At 41.8% G+C, this 24,797-nt stretch overlaps 1 protein-coding gene across 1 annotated transcript in view; it reads left to right on the top strand.

The window, feature by feature from the left end:
- The window catches only part of PRR16 (proline rich 16), a 130,817-nt gene extending 106,669 nt beyond the window's left edge, over positions 1–24,148 (top strand). The window contains exon 2 of the mRNA XM_040976289.1: positions 23,176–24,148. Within this exon, the coding sequence (XP_040832223.1) occupies positions 23,176–23,931 (756 nt within the window). The 3' untranslated portion in view covers positions 23,932–24,148. The remainder of the gene's footprint in view (positions 1–23,175) is intronic.
- Positions 24,149–24,797: the final 649 nt, after the last annotated feature.

A 24,797-nucleotide genomic window follows, 5' to 3' on the forward strand; every position in this document is an offset into this window, starting at 1 on the left:
TCTCTGCAGACTGTCCAGCCTGTGCTCTTTGAGGACTGTGTGCCAGTCAGAGCGAAAGGGCTGGCAAGTTACAGTACCTGATCTGTGGAGTTAAAGAGGGGCAGACAGGCCAGGAGTTGTAATGCTGTTAGACAAACAGAAGCATCAGCAGAAACTTTAAATGCAATGTGTTTTCTAAGAAATTCCGGGGACATGCTAGAAGGGCCAAAGCGTAATTCCTCCTCCTATTCTTTTAACTCCAATATCCAGCTTTTTGAAGGAAAAGCCTTCTCTCCAGCCTTGTCTTCCTTTCCTGTGGGAAGAATGGCTAAGGCAAGTGTTGTTCTCAAGTGCAAGTCCTGCCTGAGAACTCGGTCATGCCTGTGGAGTGTGGGCAGATGCGTCTCATGAGAGGCCCCTGGCTGTGAGGAACACCCCGCACTTGGGTTCCAGCTTTCACTCCTTCTGATGGAAACAGCAAGTGTTAGAGGATGTGGCCGTTCTCTTAGGAGGAAAAGCCACCGTGTGTAGCTCCCTGCTCCATCACTGAGTGAAGAAGGCAGCCGTTTGAGTCTCAAGCTAGCCTTCAGCCATGACCCCAGGGTTCATGTCCCGTTGTGTGTTGATTGTGCTCATTCGGATATGTTGAGAATGTCAAGCCCGGTAGGCCACGCTAAGCCCATCTGGGTCTCCAGCCCTCCAGCCCTCTGGCCACCTCACTCCGGCTCCCCTTTCCATGGGCCTTCCAAGGGCCATCCTTTGACTCAAAGCAGAAATTTGGATCAACTCCACAGCTAACCCATCACTGTACTTTCTCCCCTGCATGATGAGACAGGCTTAGGCCCTCAGCCTATAAGTAGGTCTTTTAGCTTTTCCTCTGAAACGCTCAGCCTGTCTTGTCCTTGTTTAATTGTCTTAAACAGCAGCCCTTGCCCCATAATAGTGGTTTTCACCCTGTGTTTAGTGGGCAGAGACCACCTTAAATGATAGTTATTGAGATATCAATGGTGTGGAGTTGATTAGATGTGAAATTCAGGGCTGGGTGGGATGGGTGTAGGAAGACAGCGGTGGTCTCTGAGTAACGTGAGATACCGGTACAGTCTGCCAAGCAGAGTAAAAAGAAAGCTGAAAAAACATTGGTCAGTAGAAAAAAAAAATGCGAACTTTAAAGAGTGACGTGTAAACCCTTGATTTTCTGCCTGTCTAGGATCGTTTCTGGCAGCCTGCTTCTTTCATGGCATGTTGGAATCACAGCAAGTGGTTACTGTAACTCTGTCTAGATCCTACTCCATCTGGTCCTTAGTAGGAATTCTAAGCAAGTGAACCCCTGTGTCAGGAAGTCAGCATGATTTTTGCATGTTCCGATATGTCTTCTATCCCAGTCATCCTACGACTTGTCTTCTCTTTTACCCAGCACTGTATTTATACCATCACCTAGTTGTACTGTATTATATTGTGTCTCAGTATTCACAGCTGCTTCTCTCAGATACTTGTTGAAATCTGTAACTGTGAGGTTCTTAATTTTCTAGTACCTGATATGACCTCCCTACCTATCAATGAAGATGTGTGACATTAATAAATGCAGAGTTTCTTAGATTATTATAATTAGAGTGAAATTAATATCAAAGTTAAATACATGGGTACTTCCAGAACAGTATAGAAAATGCAATTAAAATGTGTTCCTCCCAGAGTTTCTTTGAAATCCGTGTAAGATTTTTAATAATATAATATGAATTTCCCATAAATATCTTGACCTGTAGATACTTTATATGTTGGGGGTGGCAGTTTCACACAATAGGGAAACCCTGCCTGAGGGGCCTGTTTCCCCTCTTGGAGCAGCTGGGTTCAAGGTCAAGCTGCATCCAGATTGCAGCATTTCCTGATGGGAAGCACCAGTAGTGGCTGAAGGAGCCGGGTGCCTGCTACCAGCGTAGGCAGTCTCTGCCATGGCAGAGACCTCAGAGTGTACCCGTGGGCGAGAGATCTTTCCCTTTCTCTCTCCGCCTTTTAGATAAAGACTGGTTTTTTTTTTTAAAAGATGTTTGATTTAGTGATATATTTGTTCATTTCTAACTGAAGTAGAATGCCAGTGTACATTTGTTGGTACTAAAATGATTAAAAGCGCAGGTAGATCTACAAGGAGAAAAGGACAAAGGTTGTAACTGTCACTTCAAGAGTGTGGCATTTTCCCTCCTGACTTCTCGAGTGTGTCATTAGTGAAAGTACAGCTGTTGGAAGAATTTTCTGTTCTCTGCATGATTATAGTGTGAGAACTTGCAGTGCCTGCAACTCATGTTCAGGTAACAGTGTTCAGACTTAGCAGTGCTCTGAAAATGGGTGCTTGGCTTAAAAGTGCACTCTTCTCTCTTCTTGCTCAGAATATAGTGGATCCGTAGGACAGCAAAAGTATGTACTTGAGGGAGCTTATCTTTTTAACTAAGAAAATCATTAAGACTAGTCTTAGTATCTATAGTGAAAACACGATTACAGTTCCAGGGAGCATCCTGTGAGTGTGACATGTCTCGTAGAGTGATCCCCGGGAGCAGCAGGGAGTCTCCTGGACCGGCCTTTCAGTCATCCTGGATGAACAGACAAAAGCTGAAGCTGGGCTTGGGGATCCCCAGGTAAAGCTCAGGTTCCCTGGGTACAAATGCTGTTCTCCCTCCTACTAAGCATGCATACACAGTCCAGCTGCTGAATTTATGCAATCGCCACTTTCTGTTTCTGAAAAGTAGGAATGACAATGGCTGCATATTAATGAGGATTAACTGGGAATGATGTCTCTAAAGTTCCTAGCTAACCCCATACAGTGAATATGCATTCAACAGCTATGGGCTAATCTTCACTGTTCAGCTCCTGTATATAGAATGTTGTTCCTTGGGAAAGCTTGAGACTTAACCACAGGCCTGCTAAGTAGAAAAAGCAAAAAGAAATGTCTAGGTAAGCAAAGAACAAGCAACTTGGAAATGTCAAACTGCGCTGTTTAATTTTGCTCATGTACCTAATGCAAGGGTCTGATGGGATTGAAGGTCTTACGGGAAAGCTCACCCTGTTGTGTTGGAAGCCCGTTTATATTTCTGGTTGGTGCTGCCTTTTGGGCCAGAGCATTTTCTAACCTTTTGAGCTGAAGCTGGTCCTCCCCAGTTCTCCCATGTTGCGTAGAATGACCCTTCACTTGACCTAGCTTTGTAGATGTGTTTCCGATCCCATGCAGGATCAGCAGGTGATGCCATTGTTTCTCAGACACAAGACTGCCGTGAGGGTGTCTCTTGTGGTTAACTGTTGTTGCTGCTTTTGTGTATTTCACTTGATTTCTGTTGTGAGTTCATAAACCATATGGGAATTGGAATAACTGGAAGCGAGAGCTTTGATAGAAAGCCTCTTACCCAACTTTCACTGACAGAAGAGTCATCTCTGCTACCAATTCATCTAGTGCCAGCTGCTGACTAAAATCAAATATTTATCCCTGCCGCTCTCTCCTGAGAATGTCTTTGCCAGTGTGTGTCTTAGTGTGCCTTGAGTGAATTGGATATTTTCAGCTTCTCCGACTCCTATGTCACTGTTATTCTTAAAATTGCAGATTGCCTGTAGTATTCACGATTTCTTATGGTGACTAGACAAGACTCATTGATCTATTAAGCCAATAAACATCAGAGAATCTGAATATATGCTTTTTTCTTTATGTTATCATAAGTGTTCGATATTTGTGTCACAGTACAATAGGGAGTGTGTGACAGCAGAGCTGTGACTTCAATCCCAAGATTGGGCAGTACATTAAACCCTGGCTACACGCATACACACACCCCAGAGTATGAGAGAATAAACAGAGAATACAGGCATTTCAGCTGAAATGCAGCTTCAGTCTTACCCACTACATCTCTCAGTAGTGAGAAAAAAAATCATGCTAGAATAACAGAGATTATTATATTTCCCATTTGTTTTCCATCTTCAAAGTGCCCATAGCCATCATAGATATATAATCTTTGCCAAAAATTATTGATCTGGTAAAAACATGAATGTTTGCAGGTTGCTTCACGTATGAATTAAGGATGGAGAGATCTGTGGCTAGTGCAGGACCGGCAGCGCTGCAGCCCAAGGTTGTCAGCAAGAACCGAGGATCCCATTGCCCCACTGTTCCACCCTGGGGTTGGTGCTAAGCTCATTCTGGTGGCTGATTCTGTGCATTGCTCAGAAGTCATCTCTTGAGTGCCATTGGCCAAATGGAAGCAAAAATCTCGTGTGTGGCCTTTTGGTCCTCTGCCTTGAAATACAGGGAGGTCGTTTTCTCCTGTCAACAGCCCTGTGGTCTCCTCTTCGATGCCTTACTGCTCACGGTGGGGACTAGAGTTGATTTAAACTGAATACTAGCAAAGAAACCTGTGTTCATAAGTTACCCACAATCCTCCACATATGCTGATAATCTCAAATTGCAAACTCAAAATCATAATTTAAATCAGAATTTGATAAATATGTATTGGTATTAAAATATGACAATCTAAAGGAAAAAATGACTAAATAAATGTGAATGTTAGGGAAAGAGTCAAATGATAAGAATATTTTATCCACCTTATTTGTATATTTCTGTAATTTGTCCTCATAATACCTCTCACAGCTGCAGACAATTGTTTCCAAGATTACTTGCTTATTTTCTGTAGCTGCCTGCATTCAGGACATTCATAAGGTCAGGAATAATGACAAGTAATCGTCCATGTACACCCTGCCTTGTTCAACTGACCAGAGAATGAATGAAGAGACTAGGAGGATGCAATTGCCAATCCAAGTAGAGGGATAATCATTAAAGTCAGATGTGTAAGTCAGGAAAATGCAGCTCACCACAAGACTCCCCGGATTAGCGTGTGAGTCAGCATTTCCGTCACAGTAACACAATGCCTACATCTGAAAGGAGTTTCCTTGTGGCTCTCAATTTTGGAAGTTCACAGTGCAAGCACTGGAAGCCCCATTTGTTCTGCCACATGGGGAGGGCAGAGAATGGCACCAGCAGATTCTGTACTGAGGGAAAAATCACACGCTAACTTAGAAAATGGAGAGTGGATTAGGCCCAACCTGACTCTGTTGAAAAAAAAAAACTGACTTCCAAAGGCGTGTCCTCAGTGACCACACACACCGCCTGAACTCTGTCACCGCCAAGTTAGTGCTGGGTGTAGAAGCCAAATCCTACCCAGACCACAATGGGTAGAATATTGAAGCTGGTCGTAATAGCTCAAGTATAGAATTAACCCAGATATCCGTCAACTAATGACTGGATAGAAGATAGTACTAAATATCTTAAAAAGAATAAAAACCTGTATTTTGTAACAGACTGGATGCAACTAGAAATCATTAGGCCTAACCAAATAAGCTGATCTCAAAAGGGCAAATATGTTTGTTCTGGAATGTGGTGGCTAGTCTAGGACACACAAGGTATGGGGCTGAAATGCTTCCTGTGAGACAGGATCATCATTTTTAGCACATATTTGTACTCCAGTGGAAATGTGGTCTTTGTGAACCTAATTTTGCTTGTTAATTATTAATATTATTAGTGGCAAATTAAGCCTGTGAATATTGAGTGGATTAAAATGATGCCTGCAGATGCTATTGAAGCAAGAGAAGTAAAGGAGAGGTATTGGGCATAGGGTAAGGAGAGCAGGAGGGCAAGGGAAGTCGTCATATTCTTGGATCCACACCTATGGAATAGATAAAATCTATTCTTTATATTAATAAAAAAAAGAGTAAGAAACCGCACTGGGATGATGGTACAGGACGTGGAACGCTTGGATCCTTTTCAGCAGCCGTCGAGGAGAAATGAATGTTTCAGAGTTGGAGTGTAATGCCGTGAGTGCTTTGCTTCAGGATGAAAATGTTGGCAGTCAGGTAAATTACACAAGGGGAAGAGGATGGGTGTGGGCAGAGCCATTACAATTCTGTTTTGGGGTTAATAGAGGAAGAAGTTCACATAGACTGCTTCTCCAGCAGCAATTCACATGGGGATTTAGGTGGAAGAGAGATGCGTTCAGGATGGCAAAGCCAAAGGGGAACAGGACAAGGCAGCAGAAGCAGGCATTAGGTCTGGTTCTTGAATTTGCAGAGGATGTGCACCCTAGAGACGGCCCACGGGAGTGGAAATGGGCGCTGGGTTTTGTGGCTGATGACTCGGTTCCACATCTCTGACTACAACATAAGAGATGGTTCAGATTGGAAATTTCATAGAATAGACACAAGCAAGAATGAAACACTTGAATGCCTTCTCGAATGAGGAGAATGATAAATATTTTGTAGTTGCCTCAAAAAGAATATAAGGTTCAGAAGTGTGTTAAAATAAGCATGACAGAAAAGGCACTGGATGAAGTATGAGAACACTGGACCCACCAGTTGTTTAATTGTTGCTTAGTAGATCTTTAGATTGTAGAACAGAAAAGGGTTTTGAGATTTTTTTTTTCAGTTTTTCATCTTATTTTCAAGTAGGTGAACATTAAATCATTTCAGATAAAGGAAATTTAACTTATTAAAGAAAATTGCACAGCCACTTTATATTTGAATAATAAGTACCCTTCTATTTCAGAAGAACATTATTTATTTTCTCAGACAAATCATTCATATTTAAATATCAACTTCTTTATTTCTGATTTGTGCCTTGATAAACTGCATTTAACAAATTCAAGTGAATGTTGTCTTGATCTTCTTGCAATCCATTCCAGTGTCACATGTCAAGTCAGTTGCCAGACCATTCTCTAAAGCCTTACTAGCATGTACTATTTTAAAAATCTAAATGGCTTTGACTGACCTCTGGACCTTCTATGAGTTTGCAATTACTTTTAATTTACCATCTTGCACTTTTTTCTTATAGTTGTCTGTTAATACATTCTTAGCTTAATTAGGGTACAAAGGGTCACGGGCTACGGTGGCGCAAGTGGTTAATAGTCATTGCTTGCCACACTAATCCATAATCCAGTTCTTCCGGCCCCTGTCACTGTCAGCCTGCTTGTGGCCCGAGTAAACAGTCGGGAAAGCCCCAACCTTGAACCTGCCACCCATCCCCGATCCTCAAGAGCTGCGGCTCGCTCGCATAGTTGGCCCTGCGCTCACTTTGGGATTGAACACATCGTTGGCAGACCCATCTCTGTAAATCTGCTCTTGATGTCGGTCCTTTCATGATACAATATTCTTAAATAGCTTAAAAAAGAATACTAGTGGCTTTGAATTGTAAGAGAAAATACTTGCTTAGATTGTTTTGTTTGATCATTTGATAGTCATCTGACATGATGTTTTGAGTATGGCTCTTTAATTCACTCTGCAACCCTTCCCCCCCAAAACCATTTCTTCATTCTGACCATGAAGCAAACACAGTATAGCTCCCAGTCAAGTGACATTTTGCAGAGCATCTGGCCCATTATATCTAAAACTGTCAAGTGTTAGAAACAAGGAGCATTTGAGAAAATCTAACTCCGAAGGGAGTTCAAGGAGACATGATTGTGTCATCTGATAACTTGGGTGGAATCTGGATCAAAAAGAGGACATTGATGGAAATCTAAAATAATCTTTTAAAATATAAGTTATTAGTGAATGATAATATATTTATATGGGTCCATTCTTGGTGACAAGATTTTTACTAATGCAGGGTGACATTAGCAAAAACTGAGTATAAGGAATATGGTAGCTCTACTTTTTTTTTCAATAACCTGGTAAATCCAAGTATGTTCTAAAACAAAGGGTCTTTAAAATACAAGTGTATATACAGAAGTATCCTACTCAGTTAGCCAGTGAACTAACCCAACATGCAGATGAAATATTAATCAATTTTTGTGAAATTCGAGGATGGTCCAAGCTAAGATATTCTGTTGGAAGTCAGGAAATGGATTCCTTCAGGAGAGGAGATGACTGACGGAGTAGCACAGAGGCCTCCTTGGGGGTTCTGACCACGTTGAGATGTTCACCTTGGAAAATCCAACTGATCTGCACTTGGGATTTTTATATTAGTCCATATTTATGTTAAACTGTGACAGAAATTAAAGGAAGTAGGAGTCTTGATATTTTTGTTTGTTTTTGTTTTATTAGCATTGTATTTATTTTGATTTTTTGAATACTTACCAACAGAGATTCATTTTGTGTTAAGCTGTTTAGGAAAGCACAGGATCACCCATGTAGCACACAAATATATGTGGGTGTATCTTTTCTGTATTGCTTAAATTTTTACCACAAAGAAATGTCATTGTGTTGTTTGTTTTGTTTTCCCATGTTGGTTGCAGAATCTCTATTTTGTTTTTTCATTGTTCAAATTTCTTTATTTTTTTCGCCATGATACAGTTCCGGAGGCACAGGGTTTTGTAGGTAGGTGTATTTGCTTCGGTCCCTCCTTTTCCACTCCTCTCTGTTTTCCCCCATATCGTTCCACTGGTGCAGTCCTTTAGCAACAGTCACAGGTCCATCATTCTGCTGTTTAAGGGTATCCTGACTTTGATGACATTGTGGGTGGGGCAGTGGTAGAGGGTACAGCATCCTGTTGTCAAGATACATTACATTTAACAGTTTCATTGGGAGTCCTCCTTTCTTTTGAGTGGTTTTTTTGGTTGTTGTTGTTGTTGTTGTTGTTGTTATTGTTGTTGGAAAAGCAGATGTATAGAGAGTAGGAGAGACATAGAGGAAGATCTTCCATCTGCTGCGTCACTCCCCAAAATGGCTGCAATGGCGAGAGTTGAGCTGATCAGAAGCCAGGAGCTTGGAGCTTCCTCTGAATCTCCCACATGGATTGGGTTCAGGGTCCCAAGGCTTTTTTTGGGTCATCCTCTACTGCTTTCCCAGGCCAGCAGCAGGGAACTGAATAGGACCTGGAGCCACTGGGACACAAACCAGTGCCCATATTGGATCCTTGTGCTTACAAAGTGAAGGATTGGCCTGTTGCTCCATCATGCCAGGCCTGGGAGTCCACCTTTTATTTGGGAGTAGAGATGTCACTTTTTAAAATCACAGTAGGCATCTTTCAAGAAACAATAGTCTAGGAAAATAGACAAAAACCTAACCAGTTTTAGAAATAAGACAAAATCCTTAGCAGTCAGAAAGTGGTGAAAGTGTGTCCCCATCAGGGATCAGGCTAATCTCATGTTCCAGCTTTGGTCCTCTCTGGAAAACGTGGGGAAGTTGCGGCAGCGCTGAGAGAAGGGAGGAGCATTTGTAGGACAGGCTCTAGTTGCTCCATCCTCACCCCAGGACCCCCCCAGGACCTGGTGGGGTGCTGTGGCTGTGGGCTGTCAAGGCATCTGGGGCTCCCCTTGTTTGTTTCTGTGCCCTCTCTTCCTCCGCCTGGCTCTGCTGCTTCTGTGTTTTGTGCTCACCTGTGGCATTACCTGTGGAGATGAAGACTTTTGGATATTTCACAAGCTTGACTTGGTGAAGTGTCAAGGTCAGTTTTAGAATCAGTATTGGGCCTATATAAAATCATCTGTTGTTTATAGAATTTTTTTAATGGGCAAAAGTTGAGATCACCAAGTGTTTTATGCCAACAATGTTGACCATTAACTTGGAAATAAGAAATTTTGACTAAGCAAAAGCTGTCGATGACTAAGAATAGCTAGTCACTATCCTCTAATTCTTGACCTTGAAGTGTGAAAGTCATGTTTCTACAATATTTCACTTACAGAGCTTTAAAATATCAAAAGATACTATTCATATCCATAATTTGGTGCTGTGCATGATGCATTTTTAAATTGGTAATGATATTGGCTTAAAGTCTGGATTACTACATATTTTCTTTTAAGTTATATCCCTGTAAAAAATAAAACTCTTACTTTCAAAGAGAACAGTATTTCCCTGTTTTGTGACAAAATATGCTTAATTAGTTTGCTAAGAATAATAATTGCTAGGCAGTTTGGTAAGGTACATTTTTGACCACTAGAGGGCTTCAATATTAACCTCCAGTGAGAATATAATTAAGAGATTTTGCAAAGAGACTTACACGACTGTTAAATGTTTAAATCCGTAATTGCAAAGCTATACATGTGGTTTGATGTATAAGAGGTGTTCAATAATTTTATCCTAAGAATAAGCAAGTATTCAATGGATTTTATATACTATTCGTAGTGATGGCAATGTTTCATAGTTTTCACATAATGTAATACAGATTCATAGGCACAGTAAGTTTCAAAATTTTTGTGTTATTACCTTTGTATGTTTAAAGGGCTAGAAAAAAATCTGCATCCCCCATACCACCGATAGAACATATGCATCCACAGCGCCTTCAGACAGAGTTATGCTCAGACTAAAACAGGGATAGTGTTTACTGTGAATATTCTGCCTTCTAAAGGAAACATGCATCATTTACCAACAGAATGAAAACATGAAACATCAATTTTCAAAATCTCCCAGCAGATTTAAATGGCTGTTGGCTCTTGGTGATGAAGGCTACCATTGCTTTTCAAATGACATGCAATTCATTTTTAGAAAATATTTCTAAAATCCCATGGCAATGCAGACAGATGTTTGGAAACCCTAGTCTACAAGAATTCCAAATTTTGAATTCCCTTTGCCTCTTCCATTTCATGTTTTCTGGCTCATTAAATCCAACATGAAGGTGTTCCATTTCTAAAATGCAGCTCCCTTTAGCCCATTGAGAATGCTAGATCTGAAGCTCAGAGAGGAATGCGTCCAGCTTGCATACCTTGACTTGGCCAGGGATCATCTCCCCATGTGCATTCATGCTGAGCACACTCTCATCAACACAGAGTTAGACTAAGTATTTTCAAGTTGAAAAAAAAAAAAAACGACTTTAAAGTTGATCTTTAGAGATTTCCAAATGTTTTCACTATTGCAAGAATGTGATGTGGTCTCCCTGTTTGCATAGTTTTCCATAATTCTCCCTAAGTTTGCCCATGACAGAAGTTCCCCTTTCTAATGACATGCCGTCGAGTGTGTCTTTCCATTTTTTTACTGCTCTGGAAAAATTAGAGATCTCACCTCACTTTTCTGCTTAAAGCATTAGCAGCACCCTCATACTTACAGGAAAGCCCAGGCACTGTACAGTGGTGAGACCCCCCCCCCCCCGGGCATTTTTTTCTTTTGTTAATTAGTATCTCCACAAGGTGCACACCATGCCACTTCCCTTGGCCTGCTAGGGGTTACTCTGCTGTTCCTTCCTTTCCTCTGTTTTTAATTGCATCTGAGTGCTCGCCTGCCTTTCTCTTCCTGTCCCTTCAGAGTCTGCAAAGTATATTTATCTTCTCTCCCTGCTTCCCACCTTCCCTTTCTCACACCAGTGAGATAATAAACCCAAGTTCCATCATCACATAACGACTGAGTCTAAATTGTATTTACATCTAAGGATCCTACTTTGAGATTCAGAAGTCTTATCGATATCAACATTTCTAGTTTAAAATTCCACTGTAAAATTACATTTTTGATAAAGGCCTTTATTGCTACAGTATAATTATTCATTTGGTGTATTAAGAAGATATATTAACACAGGTATGTTGAGTTTTCTGATCTTTTTAATAAGCCATTTAATGTTCTAGATCATAATATACATTAGGCAAATAATTGTGTAATGAACATACATCTTCCTTTGTATTATGGAATAATATATAGTTTGTATTATAGATTAGTTCCATGTCAAAGATGTGGAGAATAATGCATGTCAGATGTCACTTAAATGTAAACATTTCCTTTGAGATAATGCATCAAGAGATCCTGCCATAATCTTGCAAGTTTATTTTTATGTAGCATTTCAGCATTACTCTCCAAAGAGCCATTTCTACATTTACCATTTATTTTTAAGTTGCGTACACACATGTGTATTTATATGTAAATATATGTGAAAATGTTATCAACACCTCATTTGGCTTATCAATCTGTAATTCAAATGTTTAGCCTGCACAGCAGTGTACTTAAACTAAAAGCTTGTTTGTTGTAGATCTTTGCTTTGATTTACTTAGGCTCTTCTCTTCTCCAAGGAGCACATCCTCCTTTCGTTACCTAAAAGCATAGAATTAATTCCCTGTGCTCTATGGAGATAGACATCAGGGGGCTGAGCACTGACAAGTCATTGTTCTGCCACTGTGGTCCATGGTGGGAAACTCACACACGTAGGAGCTACAGCTCTGTGCAGCCAAATTGGGAGGCCCTGTGGAAAAGTGCCTCTGAGGAGAGAAGCAGAGAGGTGAGTGTGTGTGTACATGTGTGTACATGTGTGTATGTTAATGTGTGTGTGTGCATGCATGTATGTTGTGGAAGGACATAGTGAGGCGTCAACAGACCTAGAGAGTGACTTCTAGAAGGAACTATGAGCAGAAGCTTAGCATCTTTTCCTGAATTGAGTCTCTGGTTTTGAGCACAGGAAGTGAAGCTGCTGCTTACAAACCAAGAGGCCACAACCAAGGTGCCAGTTTGAATCCTATTTTTCTGCTTGCAGTTCAGCTCTCTGCTCATGTGCTGCCTAGGAAGACGGTGGAAACGGTCCACGTACCTGGACCCCTGCCCTGCATCTGGGAGGCCTGGCTGGTGTCCCTGACTGCTGATTCCAGACAGGCTTACATCTGGCTCTTGTGATCAGTTGGAGAGTAAACCATGGATCAGAGTATCTGTTTCTTTGTTGCTCCATCCAACAAACAAACAAAAAACCCTAAATTCAATGTAGTTTACTTGAGAAGACACAGATGTACAGACCCCATGTACTCCTTTATTCATCCTCCCAAGTGCTACAGCAGTGAGGAAGGGTTGTGACTGACCAAATCCAGAAGCCAGGATCTCAGTCTGGGTTTTTCAGGTGGGCACCAGAACCCGAGTCCTTATGCCACCTCCTGCTGTCCTCCAGGAGTGGAGCCAGGAGTTGAAACCAGCTGCTTCAGTAGGGAACGTGACCATCCTAAGCGGGTCCCAACTGCTAAAGCAAGCACAGTTCCAGAAGCTTATCATCTTACCTGTGCAAGAAGCTAGAAAAGGGTCCGCGCATCACAAGGCCTGGGTCGTCCAGGGGAGCAAGGCCTGGGTCGTCCAGGGGAGCAAGGCCTGGGTCTGGAGGCTACTGCTGTGTTACTAAGCCTTCACTCTTACATTTTTTTCTTGTATTTATTTACAAGTCCCTGGCTGGGACTGTGCCAGGTGGAAGTCACGAGCTCTGTTCTTTCAGTTCTCCCACGTGGGTGGACAGGGGTCCAAGCGTTTGGGTTTCTTCCACTGCATTCCCAGGCACATTAGCAGGTAGCTGAATCTGAAGTGGAGTAGCCGAAAAGACCCAAACAGCAGGCGTATAGGATGCTGGCACTGCAAGTAGCAGTTTAACTCACAGTGTCACAACAATGTCAGACAATGCAGCATCCCATTGTCTACACATGCCCAACAGTTTCATTGGGAATCCATCTTTCGTCTGAAAGCAGGGATGCATGTCCCATTATGCCCCCAGATCTGTATATGACATCCTCAATATTTTTTACTTCAGTTTTACAAATGAAAGAAGACATAGACATTGAGAGCTGTAGACCTATGTTTCAGAATACAGTTGCATTCTTTTGAGTTGTAGCCTCATTCTAAATGTGATTACTGGAATTACTGTGGAGATACTCGCGAAAGTACAAGGGGATGAATCTGGCAGCATCAGGCTGCTAAAGCAGTCCTGATTAAGGATGTCTGCTCTGTGGCACTTTATGGGAAGCTCAGCAGAAGTAGGCTGCTTGCTAAAGCAGCAAGATTGAATATGGAACCAGAAATGGAAGTTAGCATTTCAGTCATTACAGTGTGTGAGTGATATCTGATCCATGAGAAGGAGTTGTACACACCTCGAGCTATAGGCCCGCAGCCATGGGACGGGGATCTCTCCCCATTTCGATTATGTGGAGCTAAGCCCTTCTTTAACACCTGCTTTCCTTTTTCTAAGTGAAAGACAGTAGGGATGAAGCAGAAATTGTATGTAATTTTAAAAATTTCTGCTTCCTTCACATGTCACTCCAAAATGTTATGCAACTGCATGAATGAAATCAAAATAAATAATTTTTTTGATATGAATCTTTATAGAAACTTCCTCATGTTGGTTTTACAAATTGTAGGGTTAAATTTTCTGTATAATATAATGTTTGCAATAGCACAAAATCTTGAAAGTAGGATATATTTTTAAAAACTCTTCCAAGAACACAATTGTTCATTGATATTTTGGGGACAAACCACGTGCAGAGTTGAGATGTACACATGTATAGTTGCTTGACATGGCCTTCAGAGCCACCTGCCACCTGGCACAGGTACCTTTCCAGCCTCATTCTTACTTACATGCCATTCTGTGATTTATTTCTGTACCACACACAAATAATTATACTTCCCATTTTTATGGCACACCACATTCTCTGTCTCTCTCTCTGTCAAACACACACATGCTCATACACACACAGCCTTTTCTTTCAATGTTCATTCTATCATTCAGTACAACTCTCATGTATCAGCTGCATTGAAAATTTTTCTTTCTTCTAGATTATTTTCTTGCAAAATGTTATGTCTTGATTTTGTAATTCAGAATTTTAAACTTACAAAATAAAATTGTGAAACAATCCAATAATTCCCATCTCTGCACCTAGCCATCCAACTGCTAACACATCACAGTAGTGTAACAGATTTATCACGATCAGTAACCTGTACCCAGCTCTGCCTGTTTTTTAACCTAAATTTTCTCTATGTATCTCAGTTCTCCCAGCATCCTGTAATCAGCACTCTATGGTCTGATTGTTTGTTTATTCCTCAGTATATGAAAGAATATTGGTTTATATTGGTTTATTTTTTTCTTTCTGTTTCCATCTCGTTGCATTCAGCAGTGTCTTCAAAATTCTGTCTGTTGTGCTGCAGATCATAGGATCCATTCTTGCATATGACTGAGTGGTATTCAATTGTGTAAGTATACCACATCATCTTCATTCTTTCATCTGATGGTTAACATCTGGATTGAAATTATTCCTCCACAGAGCTTCCGACTGATGCTCGGAAACTGCAGACCGCCCATTGCTTGACATTTTCTTAGCTTGTAAACTTTCAACACGGCACATGTTAGACTGTGTGGGATTATAAGTTTGTGTCACAAAAAGCCGTGTCTGTCTCATCCTTTCTTCTCTGTGTATGACTTCAGCTATTTTTAGGCTTATATGTGTACTTACATTCCTATATCCAAAGTTTTCATAAGGAAAATTCCCTATGTACCTCTAGTTTCCATCCAATCTGGGCTGGCTCCAAGGAAGTCACTCCCTTTAGCCGGTCTTATCTAAATAACATTTAAGGACCTCACAGTACATGAGATTTTTCTGTCTTTCGCTCTGGCCATATGTTGAAGAGAGAAGGCAGGGACCAGCATCTCAGGAACAGTGGCAGCAGGAGGCAGTGCTAATGAACCCGTGTTTACTTCCAAAGGAGGAGTGATTAACTGCACCTGCAGGCATTCTGCAAAGGAAACCGCCCACTTTTCCCTCTTACATTGTTTCTGTCTCAAGTTGCAAAGAACGAGCAGTTTCTATTCTTCATTCTCACTTCCGGATGAAGATGATTAGATGCACATGTTGCCAGCATGGGCTTGGTTGTTGTTTAGGCTGCTTCATAGGTTCCTTGTACCTTTGGGATACAATTTCTCTCATTTTATTAAAAAAAAATAGTGCTATAGCTACTTTAGAAAATTCACGGAGAGTAGATTTCACATAAACATATGTTGGTTCAAATTTTGCAGTTCTGCGTTTTTCTTAAAATAAGCCTTTTGCACAAACATTTTTGAAATCAGTCTTCATTGGATATGGGCATCCAGATAAAAGCTCATTCATTCTACCTTCATTGTGTCTAAGTGGCTTAATTTTGACTGGTGAGATGTTAGCAAATAAAACACATTGCTTCTGGAACATTTGCTTAGAAAGGAAAAGATATGCCTCCCCTATGCTCTTCCAGCTCTCTCCTTTAAATGTGTATGTGAAGGCACAGCTCTATCCCTGAACTTGAACATGGAAATGAGCAAGGAGGCCATACCCTAAGTATAGCACAGCAGAAAGTTAACATCGAGGAAAAGGACAGTCAGAATTTGATAATATAGTATGAGAGTCTTTGTGATGGCGGAGAATACAGAAGCATATGCCACGTGCTGGCACATGGACCTGTCTTGGCAGCTCACCGGCCCTGTGTTTAACAATCGTATTGTTTGACAGAAAATCATTGCTCAGCTCTTGCAGCATGAGGCATTTATAGTTAGACTTTCCTTTGGAAGCCAGGATTTAGTGCTCACCACCTGTTAAAATCTTCCATGCTCAAGAGAAGCCTGATTAGAAAGTAGTCACACATACTTCTACAAAAATTTGCCAAGTTTTGGGTCCTTTTAATGTTTCTGTTTGTTGCTTTTTGTTTGTTTGTTTGTTTGTTTTCCTAACCAAAGCACAGTTCAGTGTAAGTTTACAGAGTTACCCGAGGTCATCACTGACATTTTCAAACAGCTAACTCCATGCGGCCTGTCAGCAGAACACGGAGTGCTTTGCTCTAAGATGAATCATTTCACTTTTGCTGATTAATAAGCAGGGTAGATATACAGATAGATAGTTGGAAACTCTGATGTCATGTCCAAAAGAAACGAGATGTGTGAGTTCCACCTGTGAGCTGCCAGGGCGCCGTGGTCCTCCTGCTTGCATCCTGTAAAACCCTCACTATTGGTGTGGGGCCTTGTGATTCTCTGACTGACTTCTGCCAGGAACGGGCCTCAGTGTGCCACTTGCTTCTCTGTGCTTTGTACCGTGGTGGACACAGATCTGCCAGCAGCATCTGCACCCGGTTACTGTAAGGGGAGAACTTGGACCCTTTTTGTGTGGGCTGTGACTCCAGGGAAAAGAAGCTACTTGTGCTGTGGAAGTTCGTACGATTTGTTTTTAAAAATTCAGTAGCTTCATAAATCATTCCTAAAGATATTGGCTAATCCCTAAATTGTCCTGTGAAGGATTAACTTTGTGCTCAGTTCCTCTTTTTCCTCTGTGAAGTCTGTAATTCCTCTTCTCCTTTTTAAGGTTTGTTTATTTTTATTTGAAAGGCAGAGTGTCTTTGAATGCTCTTGCACTCCCCAGATGACATACCTGCCAGTCCTCAGTGCAGCAAGGAGCCACTGAAGATATTTCGCTTTCCCACGTGGACTGCAGGGTCCCACGCACGTGGGCCAAGTGCTGCTTCCTCAGGTGGAGTAATAGGGAAGTGAGTCAGAAGCCCCGCATCCTGGATTTGAACCGCCGTGTTGCAAATGGCATCTTAATGTGCTGGCCACTGCTATGGAAATCATGGTTGAGGATGATGATGCTGACATCCTAGAAAAAGACTGACTTTGACAGAGGGTTTTCTTTGCTGTTAAGGAATCCAAGTATTTTCCTTTGGTAGTTCAAATGCATAAGTAGGATTTTTGGAACAAGTGCAAAAGTAGAATTGCGAAGAGTTTTCAATGCATTTAGTGTTGCGTGGACACAATTTAAGACTAGATGTATACTTCAATGCTCATGATGGTTTAGGAATTGGATTGGTTTGCTCTGGGTGCCCAGCCTTTGGTGGTCAGGTAACGAAAGTCGAGGCCACCAGACCTCAGCAGTGTCCCAGCTTCCTCTTCCTCTGTCTGCTTTGCCCCCATGTGTCCCTTGCTGGACCATCTGGGTCTCCTTGGGCTGCTGCAGGGCTTAAAACACCAGACCCCATCCTGGAAAGAAAAAATGCCATCTCTCTAAGGTGCTGCTTACTCATTTTTTTTCCTAAGCAAATTTTTGCTAACTCCTGTGTTGCGTGCTCACTGTGCCACGTGCCAGGCCTAAATAGAAGGTCTCAAGTCATTTGAGAGGAGCACAGTGGCAAAACAGGTGTTCTGCGTTGGGTAATTGTAGGAATCAAGAGATAAAGCTGGAGGGAACACAGAAACACAGATCTGAAGTTTTTTCCCCCGGATTGCAGTCTGAGAAACACTCTTAGAACATCTTTAATTTTTCTTTGTATTTTAAGATATGGCAAAGAAATAGAAGTTTGATTTTGATTACCACAAATAACTGAGACCTGATAATGGCTTAACTGCTTATAAAGCCACTTCTGTCTTGTGAAAAGGTTTTCCGTATGGGAAAACCTTGGGATTTTGTGATTCCTTTGTCACCTTTATCCTTATTCCTCAGTATTTCACATTTACCATGTTTATGTTGCTAAGAAAAACACCTGTAGGGCTCCCCAGGTGACACCTGCTGTTACCATTCTTTGCTTCACTTTTGATAGCAGAGTCCTCCACAGACCTGCGTGGCCAGACAGGACCGCCTTCGAATTCGAGATACATGTTGTTTCCTTTGGCACCTGATATTTGCATTTGGATACCTGTGGTTACTGTCCTGTTGCCTTCTATTCTCTACTGAGCTTCCTTCCTCCATAACTCCATCGTGACTGTGCTTAGTAGTCCTTCGGTTGCACCTAGTGCTTAAGCAAACTGGAGGCTTGCAATGGCTAGGACATGGAAGGTTTCTTGTCTGAGTAATTTATGCATCTTCCACTTGGCTGCAGCCTAGTCTAACTGGCCAAGTAAATAAACTGCAGCATCCTGCAGTATGTTCCCCGCACAGCATCCATAAGGTTTCCTTCTTTTATTTCTCCCTTACTTTATTTAACTGGTGCTAAGTATTTATCATTCACCCTTAAAAAGGAAGCGAGCCTGTAATTTGACACCATATGGAAGGCACTGGAGGACATTATGCTAGTTCAGACAAGGGAAGAAAGATACTGCATGTACTTACTTACATGTGAAATCTTAAAAGTAATAGGTCACATGCATAGAAAAAGGCTAGTTGCCAGGCTTGGTAGGAAGAAACAGGGAGATGTAGGTATAGAATAGAGAAAATGAGTTACCTGCAATTGCATCAGCAGGGGCCCATCTCAAAAATCCCGTTGAAAGGAGAGTGTGCACGGTGAACACATCTAAAAAGCTGAGACTGTTACTAACAGGGGTATTTTGTACTCAGCATGTTTGCTAAATTAGTGTAACTGTGCTTATAATAAGAAAAATGGGTAACTGAGATAACAGATGCTGTATTTACATGTCTTACAGCTTCATGTTGTACATCTTAAGTGTATTTAATAAAAGTTGCTTCTAGTTTTCCTTATTATAAAATATAGCACATATAACAGAGTATATGTACAAATAGCCCAGACTAATAGATTAAAACATTTCCTTTATATCAAGTTTAAAATTGATCAAATATGTCAAATGTGCAGTGGATGACTCCCAACATCTCTTCTTCTTTGCCTTAACTTAATGTGAGTTATTTATTTTCATGTTACATAAATTGCCTTCATTTTCATAGAAATAATGCATATATACCAAGTGTGTATTGCTAATTTTTAAATAGTAAATATTATTATTTTTTAAGATTTATTTATTTGGAAGGCAGAGTGAAATAGAGAGAGAGGGAGGGAGGGAAGGAGGGAGAAGAAAAGAGAGAGAGAGAGAACAAACTTCTGTTTGTTGGTTTACTCCCCAAATGTTTGCAATAACCAGTTCTGGGCCAGGTCAAAGCCACAGTCCAGGAAGCACATCCAGACCTTGCCACGTGAGCAGCAGGAGCCAAGGCCCTTGGGACGTAATTAGGAAGCTGGGTCAGAATTGGAGAAGCTGGATGTGACCATCACTCTGAATGTACTCTGAGTGGCATTGTAAGTACAGTCTCAGCCCGGTTCTCCAACGTGCTGGCTCCCTCGGTAATAGAAGCTTTGAGATTTATCCCTGCTGTTACCTCTAGTTCTAGATCACTCCTTTTATCTACTGTACATTTACTTACCCCCACTACTTGATACTAGATATTTGGATTGTATTTGATGCAATAGGATATAATGCTTGGCTACAGACAAAAGCTGTAAGGGTCATGCATGTTTTCTTAATACTGTGCACATCTGGTAGGAATCCCCTGGAGTGCTGCAGGCTTTGTTGCTGGGATTGTTCTACACAGGTCTGTGTCTTTGCCACTCCTAGGCTTCTGTTTAAGAATTCCCTGAACCGAGTTTACATTTGCTTTAGCAACATGCAAAGTTCCCATTTTGCCACATCGTTATCCAAAATAGTGGTTATCACAACTGTTTTGACCAAACCATCTCATTTTTCTTCACTTTACTTTGCCTCCGTGGCTAGGGAGATTTGGCGTAAGTTTGCATGGTTTGGGGAAATTCATTATTTACCTTGTATGAATTGCTCAACCCTGTTCTTTCAAAATGACTTTTGGGGTGTGTGTGTAAACATGCATGAATATGAGCTGTCAATTCTTTCACATTGATTTTTTTTTTTTTGATCCTGCATGTTGTATTTAAGGCAGATACAGGTACATCATTTGGCTTGGTACTGATGGATCTTCAACAGGTTACAGTTGAATACTTATCTGCTGCTTCATATTTCTACAACGTTTTATTTAATCCTATGTTCACGTGACAGTTGTCATTCATTGTGAATAAATTGTTTTGAACTGTTTTAAGTATTTGTTTATTGATTTTGTTTTCCTATTTGAAACACTGATGTGTGTCCATCTACCAGTCTACTTGGCCCACAATGGCCGAGAGTGGGCTGGTTGAAAATTAGGACCTGAAAATTCAGGAGAGGCTCCAACGTGGTGGGGGGATCCCAGCTACCGGTGCCATCATGAGAGCCGTGGTGGCCTGCGTTAGCAGAAAACTGGATTTGGGAGCTAGAGATTCTGCAAAATTGCTTAACCAACATAGGCTTCTAAACTACTGGACTGCATACTTCTCTCAGTTCATAGTAGAATTATTCTGTTTTTCAAGGTTTTTTTGGTTCCTTTTGTATTGTGATACGTGATTTCTTATTTACTGAGTTGTCTTTATTCTTTGCATTATTCTGGATGTGAACATTGTAAGTCCATTATTTCAATAATTTTCTTGAATAGTCACAACTGTAAAAGAGCTAAAGTGAATCAGTATTGGATAGATAACTGATTTTCTAACTGCCAAAAGAAAAGAAAAGAAAAGAAAATACCACACATACTTTTACTGTTTTCTAAAGTCAGACATCATTTTCCCATGTAGCTTTTTCTTCACATTTTTCTAGCTCTCTCCCAGATCGCTTGTTACTCTGTTCGTGTTTATACTGGATGCTGATTTTCATTCATGTGTATACTGCTTTCTTTATTCATCCTTGCCTCCCAGTCTTCCCTACCCACGTTTCCTGTCCGTGCTGAACTGTCACTCGCCAGTCCTTGCAAGCTGAACTGGAAGATGCAGATTCAGTCATTATTTTCCAAACTTGCCAGTTTTCTCCACTTTGACCTGAGTTAAACTGCAGAATAAGTCCATGTCTTTTTTTCCAGTCTTAAACCCATTTCTATTTTTCTTGGAGGGGTGGTCTTCATCACCTCTGAGAAAATCTCCCATGAGCCTACTTTTCATTGCTCTATACATTTGGTGTCTTTCTGTTGTGGTGTTTTTGTGTTTTGCGGTTTCATTGTGGTATGTCTGGGGAAAGGTTTGGTTTGTATTTTCCTGTTGAAGCTCTTGTGTACTCTGACTAGAGGATACATTGGTTTTCAGAAACCCTTGCCATCTGCCTCTCTGAATCTGGCTTCTCTCACGTCTTGAGTTCTTACAAGCACGTGGCATTTTGGGGCCGGGGGAGGAGTTGAGGGGGAGGAATCTTACAACCCAAGGGCTCTCCCAGTCTGAACTGCTGTTTGAAATCACCAGCTCTTTTCTCAAAATGCCAGTACTTAAGAGAGGTTTTTAAATCATTTACTGAAGCACCCTCTTCACGTCTTCATCCAAGGACCTCATCAGGCTCTTCTCTGGGGGGACTAGACACCACCCCCCTTTCTCTGGTCCACCAGGCTCATCCTTCAAGATGGTCCTGCCCACAGGCTCTACCCACAGAGTCCTGCTTTCTCACAGCACCCCGGATGCCCAAGAGCACGTGGAGCTATTGCGTTTTTATAATTGCTTGTCTCAGGACCAGACATTAGGCCCTTCCACTGTAGCTCCTGCTGCTTGGTAGCCGAGTTTTATGTCTGCTTTGTGTATTCCTGGCATTTTCATGGGACTCAGGACATGATTACATAGAGACTGAAGCCAGTCAGGAACTATGAACCCATCATGGGTGACGGCAGTATGTATTCATACCTGCAAATAAGCTTTGCTCCTCCGCTTCCTCAAAGGACCATCCTCTGTTTAGTTGCGTATGTTTTACGTGACTAAAGACCGGGGTGGAAAGTTCCCAGTTCCATTGCTGTCCATGCATCTCTTCTTTAGACATCTGGTCCCTGGCAGCCCTGATGCTCTATGTTACCACTGGCTTCTAGTATGCATTGCCAAAGTCATATCATCTCCAAAAATCCAGCGCAAAAGCACATGCTTTTGTCCATGCTTGAATTGACTGAAAGAAGACATGTCCTGTGATGCAGCTACTCACCCAGTGTTTGCTGTGCTCCTGATCAGCAGCAGGTGGTCATTCATATTATCATTCAGAAGAGGAACCTCATCCCAATAAACATACCAACTACTAAGCCTGGCGTTTAAATTATAAGAGATTCCTGGTGATGGTTCATTCATTCATGGCTGATTTCAGGAGGCTAGGGAAGCCTGGCTTGATGGCAATGCTATTTAGGAGCTAACTGGAGAAACAACTGAGGTGAGAGCATTTGCAGGAGGATCGTTCACATGTGCAAGCATCCTATGGCAGGAAGCCGGTTGGCCATTAAAAGAGCATAGAACAAGGCCAGGGTGATTTGAAAGCGTAAAAAAAAAAAAAAAGAACACGACTTAGTGGACTGAAGATGGAAAGTTATTTTAGGAATACGTGCTTGTGGACTGATTTCAAGGCTTAGACAGTTGCGTGTTTCAAAAATACCATCATTATTAACATCAGATTATCTGACTCCTGGATGCGATCTTCTTTCCACTTGCAGAAGAGGAGGCAGCTCCTCTGATTTTCAAAACTCAGTTCTAGTTTTGCAGCAGAGGCCCACCTTTAGTGGACCCAACAGGGTCAGACCTGGACATGGTGTTCTGTGCAGCTGGAGCCGTGTCACCGAGTGGGAGGCCTTGGTGTGGCAGTGGCCCCTGTGTCCTTTGCTTGGGTGAAGCATGAAGCAGCCCTGGAATGCACAGCTCACAATCCGTCAAGGATGCTGAGGCAGGTGACAACCAGAAAGAAAGGAAGTGTATCTTGTCTCTTGTGCTTTGGGCTGTTCTTCAACACAGTTACCTTGTCCTTTTCACCAGGTGGTTGACCAGATTGATACCTTGACCTCTGACCTACAGCTGGAGGATGAGATGACCGACAGCTCCAAAACAGACACGCTGAACAGCAGCTCAAGTGGCACCACAGCTTCCAGCATCGAGAAGATCAAAGTGCAGGCCAATGCACCCCTCATTAGAAACTCCCCTCACCCATCTGCCATCCTCACGGTCCTGAGAAAGCCGAACCCTCCACCGCCACCTCCACGGTTGACACCTGTGAAGTGTGAAGAACCCCCACGGCCATTGCCAACAGCGAATCCCATGAAAACCAATGGCACGCTGCTGAGAAACGGAGGGGTGCCAGGTGGACCTCACCGAATACCCAATGGAGACCTCTGCTGTATACCCAACAGTAACCTGGACAAGACTCCTGGGCAGCCTCTGATGCATAGACCAGAAAAGGACAGGTGTCCCCAGGCAGGGCCTAGGGAACGAGTCCGGTTTAACGAAAAAGTGCAGTACCATGGCTACTGCCCTGACTGTGACACCCGGTATAACATAAAAAACAGGGAGGTCCACCTACACAGTGAACCTGTCCACCCACCGGGCAAGATCCCTCCCCAAGGTTCTCCCCTCCCTCCTCCACCCCACCTGCCTCCTTTTCCACTAGAAAATGGGGGCCTGGGAATAAGCCACAGTAACAGCTTCCCCCCTCTGAGACCTGCACCTGTGCCTCCTCCCACTGCACCAAAACCACAGAAGACCATCTTGAGGAAGTCAACCACCACCACAGTGTGACATATGCCATTGAAAAAAAAACAGCTTTTATTTTATTTTCTGTTATAAACAAAATAATAAGTAATCAGCACTTTCTACGCAAGCAATAAAAAGCCCAAATATATTAATCCTGCATTCAGCAAAGTGGCATTAAAAAAAATTCTGGTAAGTATGCAGTACATTGCTTATATCCTGGGTATACATTATTCTAAATGCATCATCAAAAACCACAGAATGAGGAAAAATCTGAATGCACTGGTTTTGTGATGGACTTGTGACATACTGCCATCTGCAGATTTAAAATGTTTTAATTCACTGCAAGAGATGGGATTTGATTCGTTTTACTCATGCCCAACACATCTATGCATTGGAACCACATCAGTCTCTTTCTCTTTGGTCTAATGCTTTTTAATAAGAAGTTTTAATACTGGAGGACTATTTTACTATTTTTTTCTAAAGATGCCTGTCACTAGTTTTGCATAATTAAATGCTGAGAATAATATCAAAAAGATTATTTTCTATACTATCCAATCATGGATTATATGTTCAGCTCTGTGTGTAATAAAATGTTTTGGTCCTTGGAAATGCCATTATGTCAATAAACAATAGGATTTAATGGAGAAACCGAATGTTCCTTGGAATTAAACTCAATTGGTTGCTTATTTCATGCTATCCTATTGTTCAGCACAATGAGAAGCGACTCTGCAGGAAATGGAGAGGATCACAGTGAGGCTGTGACAGAATCTCCTACATTAGGTAGCCTAGTCCATGGTTCAGGTAGAGCTTTGCTCATTTGCACGTTATATTCCTCCATTTGAATCTTCAAGAAACTATGGATTCTTCCCTCCCTCCCATACTCCCTTGAGCCCTCCCCTCTCATTCAACAT

The sequence above is a fragment of the Ochotona curzoniae genome, unplaced genomic scaffold, assembly GCF_017591425.1.
Source record: "Ochotona curzoniae isolate NIBS_2020 unplaced genomic scaffold, NIBS_Ocur_1.0 contig_1, whole genome shotgun sequence".
Taxonomy (NCBI): Eukaryota; Metazoa; Chordata; class Mammalia; order Lagomorpha; family Ochotonidae; genus Ochotona; species Ochotona curzoniae.